Below are 19,686 nucleotides of genomic sequence, written 5' to 3'. Positions count from 1 at the left end.
GGAAATTTCATACTGGTCAGGATCCCCACACAGGGATTCGGTTCCTTGTGGCTAAAAGGAGAGGTTGTTAGATTGTGTTTTTTATAAAATGGTTTCAGGTTTCCAGATTCACGTAGTAACTATAATGCCTTGTACTTCCTTTCACTACATAGGCATTATGGTAACTGACGTAACAATGCTAAGACTTTCAGGCGCTAACTCTTCTGTTCTGCACTACTGTGCTATGCAGAAATACTAAATGTACATTTTATTAAGAAAATAATTTGGTAAACTATTACTGCTTCTACAGATAAATGTTCTACTTGACAAGAATGAAAATTTGATATATAGCAGATAGTTTACATTTTAGAGTTAAATATGTCAGAGTAAATCTTGATTTTCCTACTTGCATGACTTGTACTTTGGGGGAGCTAGTCATGTGTGTAGAGGAAGGAAGATTTGGCCATCTGTGACGTGTAAAGACTGTTTTCTCTCATGGTAGCACAGGCTGCAAAACCACAATAATTACTGACAGTGGGATACCTTATTCTCAGTTAGTAAATAATCAGTAATTTTTTTGGTTGTATTGACTTCCATAAGATTGTCTTACAAATACTATTCAGGTGCAGATGATTCCCTTTCTGCTTATACATTGTAGGTTAATACAAGCTGATAAGTCATTTCTCTTGCGTTCATACTTATCAGACTGGCTTGGAGTAGGTCTGCAAGGGACTGAGTGATAACTTTCTATTCACAGAAAGGCCTGCCTACTTTGTGAGTTTCTGTTCTGATTGGAGAAGTCCATGACACTCAGCTTTACTTTAAAATCTATTTAAATAGTATTTTTGTGTATCTATGCTTGCTGGGGAAAGTGTGCTAGCAACACAGGAGTCCACAGTTAATCTCACGCAGACAGCTTGCTAAAGTGATCCAGGTACAGTAACATGGATAGAGAAGAAGAAAACTACTATGGAAAACACGGTAATTTACCTGCTTTATTATGACAATTCATAAGAGCCTGATCTAAATCTCATTTATTTCAACTGTATTGTTTCAATTGACTTTAATAGGCTTGGATCCAGCCACAAATGATTTTCTATAACTTCTTCAATTATCAGCAATATCCTAATTTTTTTCCAACATGACACTTGCAAGTTAATTTAAGTTGCAGATCAAAGGTAAACATATATATATTGTTGATTTTTATTTTTTCATAAGTAATTTAGATTTGCTTTTTAAGATTATTACAGTGATAAAGTGCAACAATTAAATTCATATGCTGTTTGGAGTCAGAATTGGTAAATGAAATATCTTGAGAAATATTTCTTGTAATGATATTATAATTCAACATACAAAAGTTTTCTTTTATAAAGCAGCCTGTGAAATAGATCTGTTTCGTCTGCAAAGACTGTCACCTCAGTTTTAAATCTCAGCAGAAAAATTACAGTCATCCCACAGCACTGTTTTCTTCCTTTTGCCTACCAAACTCTTAAAGCTTGGAATTTGTTCTCTAAATATGTTTGGGCTTTTATAGCTAAGGAAGTGGTTTGCTTTTACCAGGAGCTATGTAAATACTAATAACATAAATAATTACCACCTCCTATGGCACTTGAAGACTGTTGTTTCCTTCTCCTTCCCTTAAATCATTGACGTTTGCATTCATTTACTGCTTTTTGTAAACCTCTTAGTGTCTTCTTTTTAGTCAGTCCTTCTACCCTCTGCAATATGTCTGTATCTTCTGAAATTCTAGTGCCGTCATCTAGAAATAGTTTTTCATCTGATACCTTACATGTCCTAAGCACAAGGAACAGTGACTTCACCAGTCATACCTACACTTCATGAATGAGTTGTGCCATGATCCTTTAGGGTCTTCTCATCAGTGTTGTTGAAAGCAGTTGTTCTGTATGGAATTATGAATGAAGTTTGCCTTTATAAATTTTGTCAGTTTACAAAAATCACTTTGGATTGTTAAATTGTTTATCAAAATCCCTTTGATTCTGCCTCCAGAAGTATTTTAACACTTGTCACCTGCATGTTTTCAAAGTGTTCATTCTACTTCATTGTTCAAATTGTTAAGAAAAAGGTCAATTAGCTTTGGAGAATAGGTTCTTCCAGTAGTGGGCTTGAGCTAACTACTGACATTCAAGAGTGAGGACTTAGGATCTTAATGGATGATCTGGTGAAAGTGTTTGCCTCCAAAAGCAAGTAGACTGTAAGAAAGAATTATTAGGAATGGACTGAGATCAAATAGAAGAAGTCATTATGTGATTGTATAAATCACAGCCAATATTTGTGATAAATATCCTATGTTCCAATGATGTGTAGCAGCACTGAAAAGGGTACAGAAAAGGAATATAAGCACAACCAAAAGCATGGTGAAAAGGGTACAGAAAAGGAATATAAGCACAACCAAAAGCATGGAATAGCTGATGTTCTAGAAACAGTTGAACAGACTAGGACTTTTGAAGACAGGCAAGTAAACAGGAACATAATAACCTGTGAAATTATTAGTAGCATGCCATGCTGCTATACAGGTATGATCTGACTGATGGCAAGCTTAAAACAGAAAAAAGGAGGCAGTACTTCCATGTTTCATTAACCTGTAGTACTCCGTCATGTAGGATATTGCAGATTGTTAAAGCGCGTGCAAGTTAAATAGAGATTTATGAAATACCGAGTCACTACCTTTGGTTCAGAAAAGTGCATTTGCAAGTCTCTGTAATCTCGGTTTTAGGGAACTACCACTATGCGTGCCTTGATTTTGCATTTCTCCTCATGTATTTACTATGGCCCCTTGTTAGATACAGCGTAGGGGTTCAATAGATCTTTCTTGTGATCTGGTGTGGCTGTTTTTACATGCTAAACTTGGGTCCTGTATGAGCAATGAACAAAGGTTCACTTCAGTACGCCTTGTGGCCAGAACTTGTCAATAGGGAGTAATGTTACAGACTCTGAATTGTTCTGGAGATAAAGTATTTTGTAAAAATTGCTGTACAAAAAAATTCTTCAAAATAGAGGTTTTGGCTCAGCGTTAGGTATTGTGTTGTATGGTACACTTGCTTTCTGGACCATGGTGGGTTTTTGTAGTTCCGGTGTAACAGCATAACATATGTCTTCCACTCCCGAGCATTGCTATCACACATCACCCCTCCAAAGTTTTAGCTTTCCCATTCTCTTCTGTGTTAATCTGTATTTGTTTTAGGAGCTTGGGAACGTGGTCCTGAACACTTCGGATGAAGGACAAATAGAATTTTATTATCTGCTGTGTTTATTGTACTGGTCTCTGTGTATTTTGATAAGGTTTTACTGATATAAACCAAGAACAAATCTGGCATTTAGTTAATAATTAAATTCTGCTTTTGAGAAGTTGCTGAATTTTCTAATTGAAGAAAAGAAGTATTTTTTCTGTAGGTGGGGGAAAGCTTAGGCTGGTAACACCCTTTAATACCAGATATACTCGAAGAGGAGATCCTTAAGAAGCGAGTGAGAAAGCACTCTGAAATAGTTATTTGTATTGAAATGTTGACATATGAATGAAGAAGTGATTTTTCATTGCACAAAGTTCAGTTCAGTAAATCTCCATAATTACTGAACTTTAAAAAAAAATCCCGTATAGCTGAATAGCTAGCTTCAAAAGGAAAAATCCAAATCCTGGTCAGTTGAATGAAGGACTACTTCTTTCTCTTCAAACAGTAGCTTGAAACTTGAAAATTTAAATTCTACTGTAAATTTTTATTAACTCTTTCCCAGGTAAAATTAGACTGTAAATCACCTTATTCAAGTCTACATTTGAAGCACAGGTTGGTGGGTTAGTATTTAGCAGTTTCTTAATGCAGTTTGCTTATGTGTAGTGTGACTCAGTTGGAATTATGCCAACTGGGATAGCCATGTGAAAAAAAATCTATCACGTTTGACTCCTTCTGCCTGTAAACTCTGGCCAGATGCTACTGCCTGTTTCTAGGAGGGACCTGACTTGACCTTCTCATTGTTCTGAGATTCATATAAAGCAACAGCCGTGCTCAGGGATGTATGCATAACCAACTTTAACTTTAAAACCTGCTCTGCATCCTACAGTGGGATATGTGGTAGGTGCATCCACTTGAGAGTTAGAGAAGGTATTTGAAACATGTGCTCTTCTGCCTGCTTTGCAGCGCTGTACCTCATCTCTGGCTTTGGAGAAGCTAGTGCAGTTACACTAACTGTGCAGGGTGGTGTAGAAGAGTACAGTCAGGACTGAACTTCTGCAGTCTCCAGCCATGCTTTGTCATACATGCAACTCTCTGTAAAGTCGTGTAACCAAAGCAGTGGGAAGTAAGAATAACTGTGCAAGACTGTAAGTGTAACATTAAGTACAGACGTGGCTCCAAACTCTTCTTTTAAAGAAAAATCAGAAGGGCTTAGCCTGTAGCTCCAGAGAGGTGGGTTCACTCGCTTGCTGCCAAACAGACTTAGCATGAGACTGTGAGACATAATCCTTGTGTCTCAAATATCAGCAACTTTCCTCTGTGAACACTGTGCATGGGTGTAGTGATAGGATGTACATTAAAGGTAATTTATTGGGTGGGAAATGTGAGGCCCTCAAAGTTGTTAAGCTAGAAGCAAAAAAAGCTTTGATCTCATCTACAAAAACTAGGTAATTGTATTAGTGAATTACTGATATTGTCTGCATGAAATGATTTTAACAGAACTGATTAAATAGGAATATATGTAAGATGTTCTTTGAAGACTGCTGTTAACAACCTCTCTATAGATTCTATTTTAAATAAGGACATATTTTTATACTGTTTTATTTTAAATGCAGGTGAACCAAGGAAATTTGACCCAAAGTTCAGAGGACCTATTCATAACAGGTAAATATCTTAACTCATTGTGTTTAATTCTTTTGGTTTTGCAGTGAACAGGGGATAAAAAATTTTGTTAACAGAACTTGTGAATTTGGTTCTGCAATTCTTTTAAATCCAGAAGACAATCCTTACCACCCTTGAGGATGTATGATTACTGGGGAATATTTAAGTGTGTGTTCTTAAGTTCTTTCCATTTGAATGCCAATTCTGTATGCCTCATATTATCTAGTACCTGCTGTCTTACCTTGTGCTGATATATAAGTAGGACCGTTTGAGGTGGTGTTACGATCTGGAGTGCCACAGCTGTGTGATGCAGTCTGTCTTGTTTCCATACAGCACAGGCCTGGAACCCTGGCACACTACATTCTTCAGTTTGCAGTGGTTTTCCTGCTCTCGTAGTCAGCTATCAAAGGACTTAGTTCTCTCCAGAGTATGGCTGGGTGTGCACCATTACATTTGTACTGAGGCTGGCTGGCTGGGTAAATCTCTGGCAGAAAATTGGTAGTGCTTGAACAGTGACAGCAGTAAAGTACTCAGTGATGTGTCCGGCTGCTGAAATGACTCAGCCTTGAAAACCTTACTTGAGTGAACGGTTTTTACATGAGTGAAGAGTGTCTCTGAATTGAGTGAGACTACCTATAGTGCTGTGGACTGCAGAGTTGGATCCTAAAATATTGCAATTTAGTGGTGGTTTTGAGCAGTCTATTACTGTGCCTTTCTCTCATGTGCATGAGGACTGGTGAAACTCTGGTGATGGTATGCCAGGAGGACTTCTCTTATTTTTGCTGTTAACGACATGATAAGTTTGTAAAAACTGGTTTTGTACTGTGGCTTGCTGTTACATCTGTCTAGTTGCTGTGGCAGCTTCTGCAATTCCAGGTATATATATGTGCTATTCTAATTGTGCATTCCACAGCAGCTTCTTAAAAACACAACTGAATTAATACAATGCAACACTACACATATGTTTGGCATATTTTATAATGCTTTGGTGAGGTGGTATTGTTGGAAACCATATAAAAAAGAGGAGTTCCCTAAACATTAACATTATGTTTCATTGTACAGTAGACCATAAGTCAGTGATAGCTGTATTGATGATTATTGAGTGTACTTTGCAATGAGGTGCACTTGGATTTAGATTCAACACACTGTTTCTGCAAGATACCCAAGTGACTTGCCTGACCTTTTGAGGTCATCAGTGCAGCATTGTGCAGTACACCATAGACATGCGCTTGAAGTAGTTTATTAAATTTTTTTAAAGACAATGAATGAACTAGGGGGTTTTAAATTCATTTTTCCAATTACTAAGATTAAATGATTAAGAAACCATGGTCTTTCAAGCAATTAAAAACTGTTTAGCTCCTACGAACAAAATGCCTTCTCAGAAGATATTCCGAAGAGTTCAACAGGAAGAAAATGGGCATCTTCCCTGAATTTGCTTCTGACTTTGGGGCTTCCCATATTTCTGTGGGAGAAGAGATACTGGGAAGCTGAAAGTGTACATAAAAATGAGTGCTAATAATGGATATGTGGGTGGGGACAGAGCTGTTCGTACACCTTGCCATAACTGGCATAACTCTGTGTACAGTGTGGAAACACTTGTCTTTGCTTTCTGCTGATAAAATAATTTGTCCTGCTCTTGATTTCGTTGTCAGTTTTTATTGATTAGGGAAAAAGTTTATCTTCATTTTTGAAAAATGGAGAAGATGGGTTTCTAGGGAGATAGATTGCAAATTGTATGTATCTGCATTGAAAGGTGCAGAGGCAGCTGGAAAAGGTCACATCCCATCATCGTGACTGTTGAAGCTGATGCATTTTTTGAGGTGCTATAGAGCAGAAATGATGTTTTGAAGCTGTTGAGCACCAAGATATCCCCCAAACCTCTAAAAGCTTGAAAAACTGTCTTGTAAGCCAAGTCTTAATAATGTGTATTAATGTCTATTAAAGAATGGATTACTCCCTCAATTTTTGTTGGATGGATCCTTTGCAACGAGATTCAGTTATCAGAACTCATTTTGTTTTGTTTTGTTTTTGATAGAACAGAGCTGTTGCCAGTGGTTAAAGTGTTGATGAACAATGGTGTGTAAAAGGAGTGTTCCACAAGATAATGTGCAAAGTGCTTTGCTAGTACCACCATTCTCAAGGGGGTTGTGTGTGGAGTTTGGTATATTTCATGCAAACGTCTTTTTTATAAAAAGGATTAAAATGCAATGACTGTGTTAATTGAGTCTGAGCCAACCAACTCATGAAATGATGTTATCAAGATGATGTCTTTTATTGGCATGTCTACATACTGCAGTCCTTTCAGTTTTTTCCGTTCTCATTCTGCACTGTTCAAGACTGTCTGCCTCTGTTCTGCATATAAACATTAGTGTACAGTGGAAATGTGCATTGAGAAAGTGGATTGTATCTAACCTAAAAGTAATTCTGAAACATACATCTTTGTTATAAAGCCTCCTGCCAGAACAATCTGGCTTGACTTCACTTAATAGTGCTGCAGGTGAAAGCACATCTGTTACCACTTAGAAGGTTCAGTAGTTTGCAAGTAGAGTGAAATTGCTCAGAAAGCATCTAAGAAATCATGGGCAATTCATCAGTGTTTTTCCAAATGTAAGTGAAACAGAGAGACTAAGTTCTAAACTAGCATTTACTGTCCTTAGTGAGAAGAATAAATTAGACAACCACAAGTTATTTATCAATTTTATCATTCTCAGCAGAAAGTTTATACTGCTACAGCCTTGTGGTACTCGAACACACACACTGTTCTTGTCTACACAAGTTGTATTTCTTCTTTTCCTTTCTGAAAGGTAATTATTTCAGAAATAAATGGAAATGTTTGTTTAGGGAACTGATCCTCATTTGAGAAGTATCTTTATGATACTGCCAGTGAGACTTTGTATGCACTGTGTATAGGAATGAGTTTAAGTGATAATTTAGGAATGTTATTAAGTGTTCATCTGTGTGCATTACTACCAGAAAATACTTGTAAGGTTTTATATATTGTATCCACCAAGTGAGTAAGCTTACAGGTTGAAGCAGTAGCCCCACAATTTCTCAGCTCAAAATGGTGTAACATGAGTTTTGGTAGACAACTTTCCAGAGGAAAATAGAAACGCCTGGTGTTCCCTGTCAATCTGAGCTGGAGGTGTATACCTTCCTCACACTGGGTCTGATGATCAGTTTGACTGAATTCATGAGACAATGTCTAGTACATCATATTTTAAGTCTAAGCTATCTCTGATTCCTCAGAGGCAGAAATTTCCTCCAAGTCATCTTTCTCTGCCCCAGGATGTTCACCCCTAGAAACTGAGTAAGTTGTGCACCTCTCAGTTTCTGAATGTACAAACACTTCTCTAGTGTCCCAACCCTGAAGCTAGCTGTCTGTCTGTCTCTGTCCCATTGGCATTGAAAGGGTCTTTCATACTGGACTTCAGGCAGATTTGTCACGTGAGAGGCGGGCTCTGTTGAATGGTCTCAGTATTTCATGCCAATGCCAGATGAAGGGGGGAATGTTGTGGGGAAGGCTTGCAAAGTTAAGAATTCATAAGGAATTTAGATAGAACGTGTTATGTTTCTTTGAGAATAAAAAAGCATTTCTTCCACCAACATCATCACAAGATATCTTACATGTGTTTGTGGATAAATCAGTCAGGTACCATCAAACAGGTGGGAGAACAAGCTTGTCCTTTTTCTTAATGCAATTATGCTACTTTGAGTACAAAATGAACTGTCTTCCTCCATTTAGGTTCTCTTTAAATTCCAGTAAGGGAATTTATACAGTCAATACAATCATAGCATATTTTTCTAAACTGCTTTGCCAAAATCAGATCAGTAAATCACTCTTCCAACTTATCTCCAGTTTTGCTGAGTTTGTCTTAACTCTTTTCCTCAACCCTTGTTATTTTTCTCCCTCCTCTATGTAGTTTCTTGGGGTTTTCTCCTATTTCTCTTGCTGGTTAGACACATTGTAGATTTTGTTTTTCTTGTTATGTTTTAAAAACCCCTGACACTTCCTGGACTGTCTTTTATTGTTCAATATCTTTCTAGAAATTCAGTGTTCTTGTTAAGACAAAGGTCACCTTGTCCTCTGTAATTAGAAAATGCGGTTAATGGATTCTCATGCAAATTGAATATCCATAAATTTCCGTGACAATTTAGCTATCTTCTTTAAGAGTTTGAAAAAAACTAATAAAAATTCCCAAACTTAACTAGCAATACAAACTTCACCTTCTCACAAATATAAATATGTCACTCATAGATATCTATATGGCAAACCACTTGATATACTGTGGCCAATACTGAAATAGTAAACAACTTTGACATTCAAATTATCCTTTGTGCTTTTTAAACTAAATAGTCTTCAAAAGGTGTTGCTTAGACTACACTAAGAGTCTACCATAGATAAATCTCTGTAGAATATAAAATTACTTTTCTTGCTACTGGTATTTTATTGCTCTATATATGTTTAAATACATGTTGTTGTCTGTATCAACATAATGTGCTGTGAACTCACTAATATGAGTGGGGAAGCCTACATTTTCTTTGAGTTCTTGTTTCATGTTTCTGGTTTGGGGCATAGAGTGCCTAAAGACATTGCTCATTTGCAGATACCAAAATATGAGTTTTCCAGAACTAAACAATACTTCCTTAAGCAAGGTGCCTATAACTAAGATGTATCAACTTAGTAATTGGTGCAGGCCAGAGCAGATCAGTTGTACTCATTAAGAAAACGCAGAATTTAAATTGATGGAAAACAGCTTGTGGTGAAAACTTGTATAAATATCTTTTTCTGTGCAGTTTTGGCCTCCACAGTAGAATGATAATTCATGGGGGAATTTTGAAAGGAGCTTCCTCTGCAAACATTTAGTTTATGGGTGCCTTGCACCTTTATTCAGCTGTGCAGAGTGATGCCCTCAATGTCACTTTGCTGATAGAAATACCCATTTGTACAGCAGGTCTTGCTTCTCAGTTCAGCCCCAGTGAAGAAAGGGGTCTTCAGAGCTATTCATGGCACTGTATGGCATAGTATAGCATTACCTTGACACAATGTGGTTTAGGGAAGTCTCAAAACACAAGTGGTTAGTCAAGCTGGGAGGAGGAACTCAGAAGTCACCTTAGTGTGTCAGTAGAGTTGAAAGTGGTAACCTGAAACTCACACTGTGAACATCTTGAGCCTTGCCTTGCTCTGTGGTTGCACAGTGACAGGCTCGAGACTGTTTGTAGGTGCTGATATACTGCTAGTGCTGTTTAATAAACATCATAGTTTCTTGCTAGTGCAGCATCTTGAGCAAAATTGCACTTGTGACAGATTTGGCACGAAACTGCAAACAGAGAGAGGGTTCTAGTCAGTCATTAACAATTAAGTGCATGAACTGTCAGTGAATAAAAGGCTTTTACGTGCTAATATGCTGTGCAGATGATTTTATCTTTGCATTAATTTATTTGCTAGGATGACATTACACATGCACAAAGTATTGTTTGCTTGCACTGTCACATGTGATAAAGCAAGAGAAGCCAAGAAGCCAGCATGTTTCTGAGGAGATGGTGGAAAGCAAATCAGGCTCTGTAAGTTAGGCTAAATGACAGCAGTAAGCAGTAAAATGTGATGTGGGAGCCTGAACTGTGCACTTAACCAAATGAAGGTCTTTTATTGTGTCACCTGAAAATGATGAATCTGATGGTTTTATCAGCATTTTATCTCTATGGAAACTCCTGTGTTCAAATACACAGACTCACTGTGTTTTGGTTCAGATTATGGAACTTTGTTATCTAAAAAAGTGTCAAAACCCCTCAAAATTTCCAATACTGGCTATTAGCAAAAGTATTTTTAATGTTTTCATCATTTATACTGTAAGAAATATAATGTGTTTTTTCCTCATTAATCTTTGAATGTTTACACATAGTTATTATATAAAAGTATGCTAGCACTGTCTGTAAGAAAGATTACAGAGCCCTTATGGTAAGCAGCCTTCTCAGTTTCTATTCCCATAATCATATTTTCATTAATCCATCTTCCTTTGGGTTCCGTGTAACAGTTGAGTCTCCTGAGTGATTTTGCACTGCCTCGTTAGCCTGAAACAAACTGAAAAAGCAAGTTTGCCATAACAGATTTCCTTCTTAGTTTGAAAAAATTCATATCAAATCTGTTTTCAGTCAAAGCATGGCAGGATAATTTCCGCTAAGATTTCAGTAATGAGCATGGGCTTCCAATACCTCTTGTTTAGGAAGAGGCAATTCCCATGTTTCCAGTTCCTGCAACTTTGGAAACTCCCAGAATCTTCGTAGTATAACTTTGTATCTTTACAGAGTTATTTTAATTTAAGATGGTTTACATTTTTTTTTTTCTTCTCCTGTGGAGCCTTGTATTTATGAGGTAACATTATGATGTCTCTGAAAGCGAGCTGCTTGAGCTAGGAGCCAGGGTTTCACCCGTATTATCTAGTAAAATAAGCAATTATTTTGTATGAACAGCAATCAGTCTGTAGGAACTGTTTCAAAATTTTATGAAGCTGCCCAAAAGAGGATTTATGTACTTCTTACATATTTTTAAAATATTTATATAACAGCAATACTTGGCAACAGTGAGTTTTACTAGGTAGCGTACAGCAATTTGTGTATTACAAAGAACAGAAATCTTGCATTCTGGTAAAGCGTTTGTGGGTGTTTGTTCATGGTGGCCCTGCAGAACTTCAAAAGGAAGCTTTAGCACAAGTGGGTGTAACCTTTAATTGCATTTAGGTATCATAAAATGAGACCTGTGAGAATTGGGCTGGAAGAGGTTTTTGAGACTATAGGAGTTGTAGTTAAAGTATTTATGGTGCCATATTTCTCCTGAGACATCTTGAATTAACTATTGTACCTCTTAAAAATGGCTCTGTCAGGGTGACAGCCAAGCTTGAGCAGTGTCAGAACTGCTTCTGAATGGAAGATGGGAAAATCAGCAGCATTGTTTTAGCATTGCTGCTTCTACTTTAAGCAGTTGTGCTTAGATTGCTATCATATTGACCTTGAATCCTGTACCACCTTGGCCTCGCTAAAAACTTATTTCAGTGAGATGTTAAAACTATATGTCTCTAGAGAAGCATACAGGATTTTTCATTCTTTTTCCACACCTGGAAACACTTTCCACGTTCCCCAACTGTTTAAAAGATCTGCCATCTTTATCTCATTTATGCTAAAGAATGATGGTTCTCTGTAAGAGGAAATACAGATTGGAAAACAGAAGGAATGGTAGATGCTAAAAATGATTGTGCGTCAGTTGGAGTTTGGATTTTTTTTTTCTGGCAGTTTCTTTTACTGGCATGGTTCAGCTTGCATCCACTTGGCTCCTTGCACAGACTTGCAAGCAAAGATGAACGTCGCTGATTTTATGAAGGTAGTCTGTTACTTTAACTTGAAGTACATGTTAGCTTTCCTGGGTGATTATTGCTCGCTTATCTGTCACTGAGAAGTGGAACAGGATTTGGATCAGGTCAGAACAGCAGCAGCTTGTTACCACAGCTGTGGGGACAGCCTGGAGCAGTGCTGACAGGCTCTGTGGACATGAACCCTGCCCAAATGGGGTGGTTACAGTTCACATGCCTGCAGGTTGTACAACCATTTCTTCAACAAAACTGTGTTGGATAAACAGGACATGGTAAATAACAGCAACTGAAATCCTTCAGATGAGGAGGCTCTAGGCAGCACATTCTTTTATGAGTAATTTATTCCTCTGTTAATTAGTTCCTGGTGAGACCATTAGCTGCAACTGTTTCCCAACCAGTGAGGCCTGCAAAGGCCTGTGAAATGGTAACTCTTTTGTTTCCACACATCTTTAGAAACAAGGGCTTGTGAAGCTGGCTTGTGAAGGAGAGAACTGCTCACCCCAGCCAGAAGTACTCACAGTTTGCTCACTGGCTCAGTTTTCTGACTGGAGAGTGCTGTTCTTTGATTGCTTGACTGTAGAGGAAGTATGGCTTTCCACAATATGCTGGGGGGTTTTTTGTCCTCTTTATAGAGCATATTTTGGTTGCATTAAATGAGGTCAAGCAACTGAGTCAGAATTTTGTGCTGAGATCAGGGGTAGTTGCATATAGGCTTTTTTTTCATTTCACACTGTTATTTTTCCATTCATGAGCTATTTATAATACAGGTAAGTTGTGCTAAATCTTTCTTTCATCACATTGTTTGCAATATTTGATACCAGCTTTAGGGACATGCTGAGGCGGGTGTCTTGTAGTAGCATATACCATAACTGATCTTATGGATTCAGTGTTGTAAGACATTTGTTTTAAGAATATTTAAACCTGTTCGTCCATATGTTTTTATTGCTGACTACGATGCAAAAGGCATACACATTTCTTTGCTGGTCCTGCTACAAAAGCAGGACCTTACACCTAAAATGTGACTTTGTGAGTAAGACTTCTACTGAGTGTGGATGCAGACTTCTTACTCGGATGTTAAAATACCCTGTGACACTTGGTGTTTTCAAAGGATCATATTAGGCACTTTATTTTTAATAAGAGTTTCTTTCTGTCCCTAGGCACTGTACAGACGTTATTTGCTGTGTGATCTTCATAGTTGTCATTCTGGGTTACATTGCGTTAGGAATTGTGGGTAAGTAAGTGCAAGTGTAGTAGTTCTTTCTCATACACAGCGGGGGCAACTTTGTGAATGTTAGGATTTTTAACTGAGATGTCCCTTCTGCTTGTATCTGTGTAGAGCTTTCCAATCAATAAGCAATGCCTTGCCTAAAAGCAAATAATGAATTAACATTCAATGTCTATGGTAATTAGGGAGAAGTTCAAAACCATATGTTTACTGATGGAAAAACTCAGAATTAAGTGTGTTCAAGTAAAAATGACATGGCTTGATAATTTTGCTGTTGTAAAGTAATTGGTGGAAAAATTCACTTTCATTTGTCATTAGCCTGAAAGTAAAAGTTAGAGATAAGCACTTTGGTTTTAAGAGGCTTTTTGTTCTGTAAAATATTACTGAAAGAACCTATGTGAGCAGAAAGGAGAAGTAATAGAAATTACTTCATTTATTGTGAGATCCAGAGTTGTTTGCACATCAGCATATTTGTTAATAATAGCCATTTAATTTTGTTTGTGTGAGAGAATTGTCTGAATGCCTGTGTGTGAAAGGACAAATGATGCTGTAAAAGTGTACTTACTGTGTACCTGCACATCTGTCTGATCTCTTTCAATTTGCTTGTAAAAGATTATTTTGGCCCTGCCTTACATAGAAGAAAAGCCATTAGTTTTCTTCATACTTCTGTAATACCACTTTCTGTTCTGTAGAGACAAAAGGTTGTGCAACCTCTATCCTTGGGGATATTCAAAAGCTGTCTGGATGTGGTCCTGGGCAATCTGTTATAGGTGACCCTGCCTGAGTAGGGGTTTTGAACAAGATGACCTGCAGAGGTCTCTTCCAACCCCAGCCATTCTGTGGAAAGCTGCTGTCTGTAGCATGAAAAGATGACTGTAAGCAAGACAAATATTGGTTAGAACTAGAACCTATTTGTGGAATCAGATACAGAATTTATAGCTGGTGGCTTTTTCTACCTTTCTTACAGAGAAGATTGGAATTTTCAATCTAGAAACATTTAGTTCATCTCCAAATCCAGATCCACGTGGTCCCTGCTTTTCGTCTTTCCTTGTACTGTGCTTCAGCTATTCTTTTTACTCAAATTTATTTCTAAGTAAAAGATGAGATCAGCTTTGATACAGTTCCAGGGGCCAGCCCTATACAAAATACATGAAAGTCAAGAAGTTCACATTAAGAAAAAATAGATTATAAATCAGTCCTTAGTCATGAATTATGCCTTATGGCTTATTATAGAAGAACAAAATTTAAAAGTAGATTTCTGCAGTTTCTTGAATATGTGTGAATACCGCTCTGGATCCCTGTTCAATTTGGCTTGAGAAGTAAGCAATAAATGCAGGTTTATCACACAACTGCTATGACTGAAAATCTGAGTCAAATTTTGCCCTCAGCATTATATGTATACCTCACATAGGCTTCAGCTATAAGTGCGTCTGTGTAACAGTGGGATAGAAATGTTTTATGTTTCATGGGGGCTGAAGTGTAGTCTCAGTAAAAGGTAATCAGTTCTCCTTGAAAGATGAAACCAAATGATTTTTGATATAGCCTTTCTTAGTTCTGCTTCAGTGATGGCTGCTGCTAAGTGACTGGACTGAATAGAAATATTTATTCTATGATTTACTTTCTTTTAACTTTACAGATGAACTAATAGTGCTAATTTCACCTTCCATGTAGTTTTCCTTCCTATCAAACTGACTTAACTGACTTAACTCTTCATGTTTGTTTCAGGGACAGTGGGCTTATCCAGGCGATACTTTTACAAATGTTTAGCCTCTTAATTTAAGAGTATTTTAATTCGGAAAAGTGCGCATAAAAGGCAGCAGATAAGTTATTTTGGAAAAGAGCCTCACGTTCCAAAGGACAGGTTAATTCAAAGTAATAACTCTTGTTATATTGCTCCAAGGGATGCTTATACAATGTCAGTGTTATCAACATGGATTTACAAATTCTGTATCATGTGTTCTATTACCTGTGAAAAAGCCGTAAGAACAACTTAACAGGTCAGTTTCTCCATACATTAAAATGTTAAAAATATACCTTTAAGGGAAGCAAAGTAATAATATGAAAGACTGCCCTTTCAAAAATACACAGTAGAGGGAATGAGACAAATAGTATAAACAGACTTGCAGTTCATTTTTAAGTATCACAGGATGCCATTGTTCTAATCACATTTTCTCCTTGACAGGGAGCTTTCCAGCCTTTACAACCACTGCCATAGCCCATAGACCGCAGGAAAAAGAGTGCTTCTGACAGACACTTAGTGACAGACATTAGCTATTTTTGATACTGTCCATGTGTGTTGGCTCCACATCAATAAAACGAATGACATAACTGCAGGCCTCCCAGAAATGCTATACTGGTGTCATAGGATGTCACATTAGAATCACAGAATCATAGAACAGTTTCAGTTGGGAGAGACCTTCAAGATCATCGAGTCCAACCTTTGTCCTAGCTCTACCAACACCACTAAACCGGGTCCCTAAGTACAACATCTACCCATCTCTTAAACACCTCCAGGGATGGTGACTCCACCACCTCCCTGGGGAGGCTGTTCCAATGCCTGAGAACCCTTTTAGTAAAGAAATTCTTCCTAATATCCAGTCTGAACCTCCCCTGGTGCAGCTTAACGCCATTTCCCCTTGTTCTATTGCTTGTTACTAGGGAGAAGAGACTGACCCCCGCCTCACTACAACCTCCTTTCAGGTAGTTGTAGAGAGCAATAAGGTCTCCCCTCAGCCTTCTCTTCTCCAGGCTAAACAGCCCTAGATCCCTCAGCCATTCCTCATACGAGACATGCTCCAAATCCTTTACTAGCTTGGTAGCCCGCCTCTGCACCTTCTCCAGCACCTCAATGTCCTTCTTGTAGAGAGAGGCCCAAAACTGCACACAGTACTTGAGGTGCGGCCTCAGCAAAGCTGAGTACAGCGGAATGATCACCTCCCTACTCCTGCTGACATCACTATTCCTGATACAGGCCAGGATGCCTTTGGCCTTCTTGGCCACCTGAGCACACTGCTGGCTCATGTTCAGCTGGCTGTCAGTCAACACTCCCAGGTCCCTCTCTGCCTGGCAGCTCTCCAGCCACTCCTCCCCAAGCCTGTAGCGCTGCTGGGGGTTGTTGTGGCCCAAGTGCAGGACCTGGCACTTGGCCTTCTTGAAACTCATGGAATTGGCCTTGGCCCAGCGATCCAGCCTATCTAGATCCCTCTGTAGAGCTTCCCGACCCTCAAGCAAATGGACACTTCCACCCAGCTTGGTGTCATCTGCAAACATGCTAAGGGTGCACTCCATCCCCTCATCCAAACCATTGATAAAGATGTTAAACAGGAGTGGCCCCAGTACTGAGCCCTGGGGGACACCACTCATGACCAGCCGCCAACTGGATTTAACTCCATTGACCACAACTCTCTGGACTCAGCCATCCAACCAGTGTTTCACCCAGCAAAGTGTATGCCCATCCAAGCCAAGAGCAGTCTAGGAGAACGCTGTGGGAAACAGTGTCAAATGCCTTACTAAAGTTGAGGTAGATAACATCCACAGCCTTTCCCTCATGCAACAAGCAGGACACCCTATCATAGAAGATCAGTTTGTTAGAGGACCTGCCTTCATAAGCCCATGCTGACTGGGCCTGATCTCCTGGTTGTCCTGCATGTGCTGCATAATGGAACTCAGGATGATCTGCTCCTTCAGCTTCCCTGGCACTGATGTCAAACTGACAGGCCTGTAATTTCCCAGATCATCCTTCCATCCCTTCTTATATATGGGTGTTGTATTGGCTGACTTCCAATCTGCTGGGACCTGCCCAGTCAGCCAGGACTGCTGATATTGCTGTTCTGAAGGCTGAGTCAACTGTATAATATGGTTCAGCTGTTCTTTAATTTTCTTTTTTAGCCCAGATTTTTGTGCCAGCACTCAGTCTGCAGCCTTACGAGCATCAGAGCATGCTGGAATAAGTATTTTATGTGACTGGATTCCTTTCCATTTAGTGGTTGATAATGAGTCACCAATAGTGCAGCACAACATGCAAAATGATGCTCCTATGCCAAGCTAGATCTTACAATAACCTTCACTCAGTGAGAACTGTTGAATTAGGTACTTATTCTTCACTGAGCAGGCCAGAAAACTGGTATATTTATCACATGGATTCTTTCACTGTCATTGGTCTCAGTTTGCAAAGAAAGTAACAAAGGATTAAGTTTATTAATCTTGATGGTTAGTCCTGGCACAGGCAATGAAAAGAGGTGTGTATTTTCTCTTCCATTGATCATTTATCTTTTCTTTCTGCTGCAGAGTTAATTAAATGCTAAATGTCTATGTTGTAAATCAGACCAAATTACCTTTTGTTTCACTTTAGAATGTAGCTGAGAGGCGTCTTTCTCCATCCACCTAGCAGCTGATCCCTGTGATAGAATTTCACAAACTGTGCTAAACCTATTTTTTAAAAGCAGATTGTTTTTGATGCTGTTTTATTAAAAACGTAACTGAAGCCTTAGGCACACAGGACAGCTAATGCCAAGCAGGAGTAGTTTTAGACAATTCAATAATGGCAAAGCAGGTAGTCTGAAGAGAAATTCTATTCAGAAGTGAGCAGTGTATTCCATTGTTTATGCTCTGCTAATTTATACTAATATTGGAGAAACACACTACAAAAGATGAGTGATTAAATTTGAGACCAAGTTGGTACAAACCCAGTGAAACCAAGGAAACCTTTTGAAATATTTCAGCAGGCTTTGTATTAGAACTAAAAAGAACGTGAGGAGAATGCACTGCTTTGCCCATTTGATGGGCGGAGTTTTATTCTTGTTGGCTGTGTTAGTCCACCCAAACTGGCTGAAGGAAGTAAGGGTGGGTCACATGGGCCCTTCTTAAGGCCCACACTTCGTAAGAGTGAGATAGCAAAAAAGAAAACAAACCAAACCAATAGTATGTTACAGTGTTTATCTCCTTTCTCCCAAGTTTGTCTGAGGACTGAAAAGCAATTCCAGGTTTAATATGCTGCTTAGGAAAGGGATGTTGTTGGCAGTAGCAACTACTTCCAAATTATCTATGTGAAGCAGATACAAGTCTTGCTACAAAATTGTCACCAGTACTTTGAATCTGTCGTGGTAGGGCTTATCTTTACAGCTTCATGTTTTGCTGGTGTTAAAGAAGAAATACAGTAAAATGCAAAAAATTAGTCCCTTTAATAATGTGCCAAACTAACAAAAACCCTAATTTTGGAGCTGGGAAAACACCAACATATTAGCGTTGTCTAACATCATACAAGTAAGGCCTGAAAAGTCTTTCCGGTCTGTATGGAAGCTTGATCCTTTTGGGACCAGGCTTTTACGTGTATGACAGGCAAGGTCATATTAAAGTAGAAAGAAAAACTCCCTGCTGTCAGTGTCATGGTGGAAGAAAGCATGCATGGCATAACCTACAGACTCATTGCAATCACTGGAGAGCTGTCTGCTTTCTAATGTCATGCACACATATGAGTTATCAACTGACTATAGGAATTCCTAAGAGAGAGCTGAGGCCTCCTAAATGTTCCTATTAAGTAATGCTACTGAAATAAGCTAACAAATGAAAAAGTAAATGAGATTTAACACTGGTGAAGCACTTCAGCTTTCTCTGGGCATTAGAACACCACAGTTAATCTGAAATGCTGTTAATCTGAACATTTGGAAAGTGCTGATACCGAGCAGCAAGTTGATTTACAGACTCCAAAATACAGGAAAACTAACATAGGTTAAAAAGACCGAGCAGATTCATTTTGGTAACGTAAAAACCATTCCAGGTGAAAGGTAGTATTACAGATTCTCTATAACTACTTGCAAGTCATTGAAGATATGTTGTGCATCTGTCCCAAACATTTGAATAAATTTGCAGTCTGCTGCTCTGAGATCTTATCATTATTGTTCAGCACTGTTATTCTTGCCCAAGTGACCTTGAGGAAAAGGACAGTTTCACAAATGACTAAATGTAATGTCACAAAGTTGAGAGAAAATGGGGTAATTACAGAGAAGCAAGTCTGAGGTGGTTTGCATAGATCAAAGCCTGAAGTGTATCTAAATGGGCTCCTGACATTCGGTATATAGTGCAAGCGGGGGAAGGTTGGGACTAAAATCTTTGTAATGCCTGTAATCTTTTCCACAAGCACAATGTTTATGTTTGGGAGAAAACCAATGGTTGTTTCTGCAGTTCTCTAGCAACCTGATTTTAGGGTGTCAGCTCAGGGCAGTGATATGGAATTATATTCTGGCATTATATCATACTTTTAGATGATACTTAAATG

General features: G+C 38.5%; 1 protein-coding gene across 1 annotated transcript in view; it reads left to right on the top strand.

Annotated features, from left to right (window-relative positions):
* The window catches only part of SLC44A5 (solute carrier family 44 member 5), a 57,894-nt gene that overhangs the window by 7,473 nt on the left and 30,735 nt on the right, over positions 1 to 19,686 (top strand). Inside the window, exons 2-3 of the mRNA XM_086463032.1 lie at positions 4,781 to 4,829; positions 13,345 to 13,418. Coding sequence (XP_086319158.1) covers positions 4,781 to 4,829; positions 13,345 to 13,418 — 123 coding nt within the window. The remainder of the gene's footprint in view (positions 1 to 4,780; positions 4,830 to 13,344; positions 13,419 to 19,686) is intronic.

This window comes from Leptosomus discolor, chromosome 3, assembly GCF_034619465.1.
Source record: "Leptosomus discolor isolate bLepDis1 chromosome 3, bLepDis1.hap2, whole genome shotgun sequence".
NCBI classification, from domain to species: Eukaryota; Metazoa; Chordata; class Aves; order Leptosomiformes; family Leptosomidae; genus Leptosomus; species Leptosomus discolor.
The sequence above is the reverse complement of the archived record's forward strand: the minus strand, read 5'-3'. Positions and strand labels throughout refer to the sequence as shown.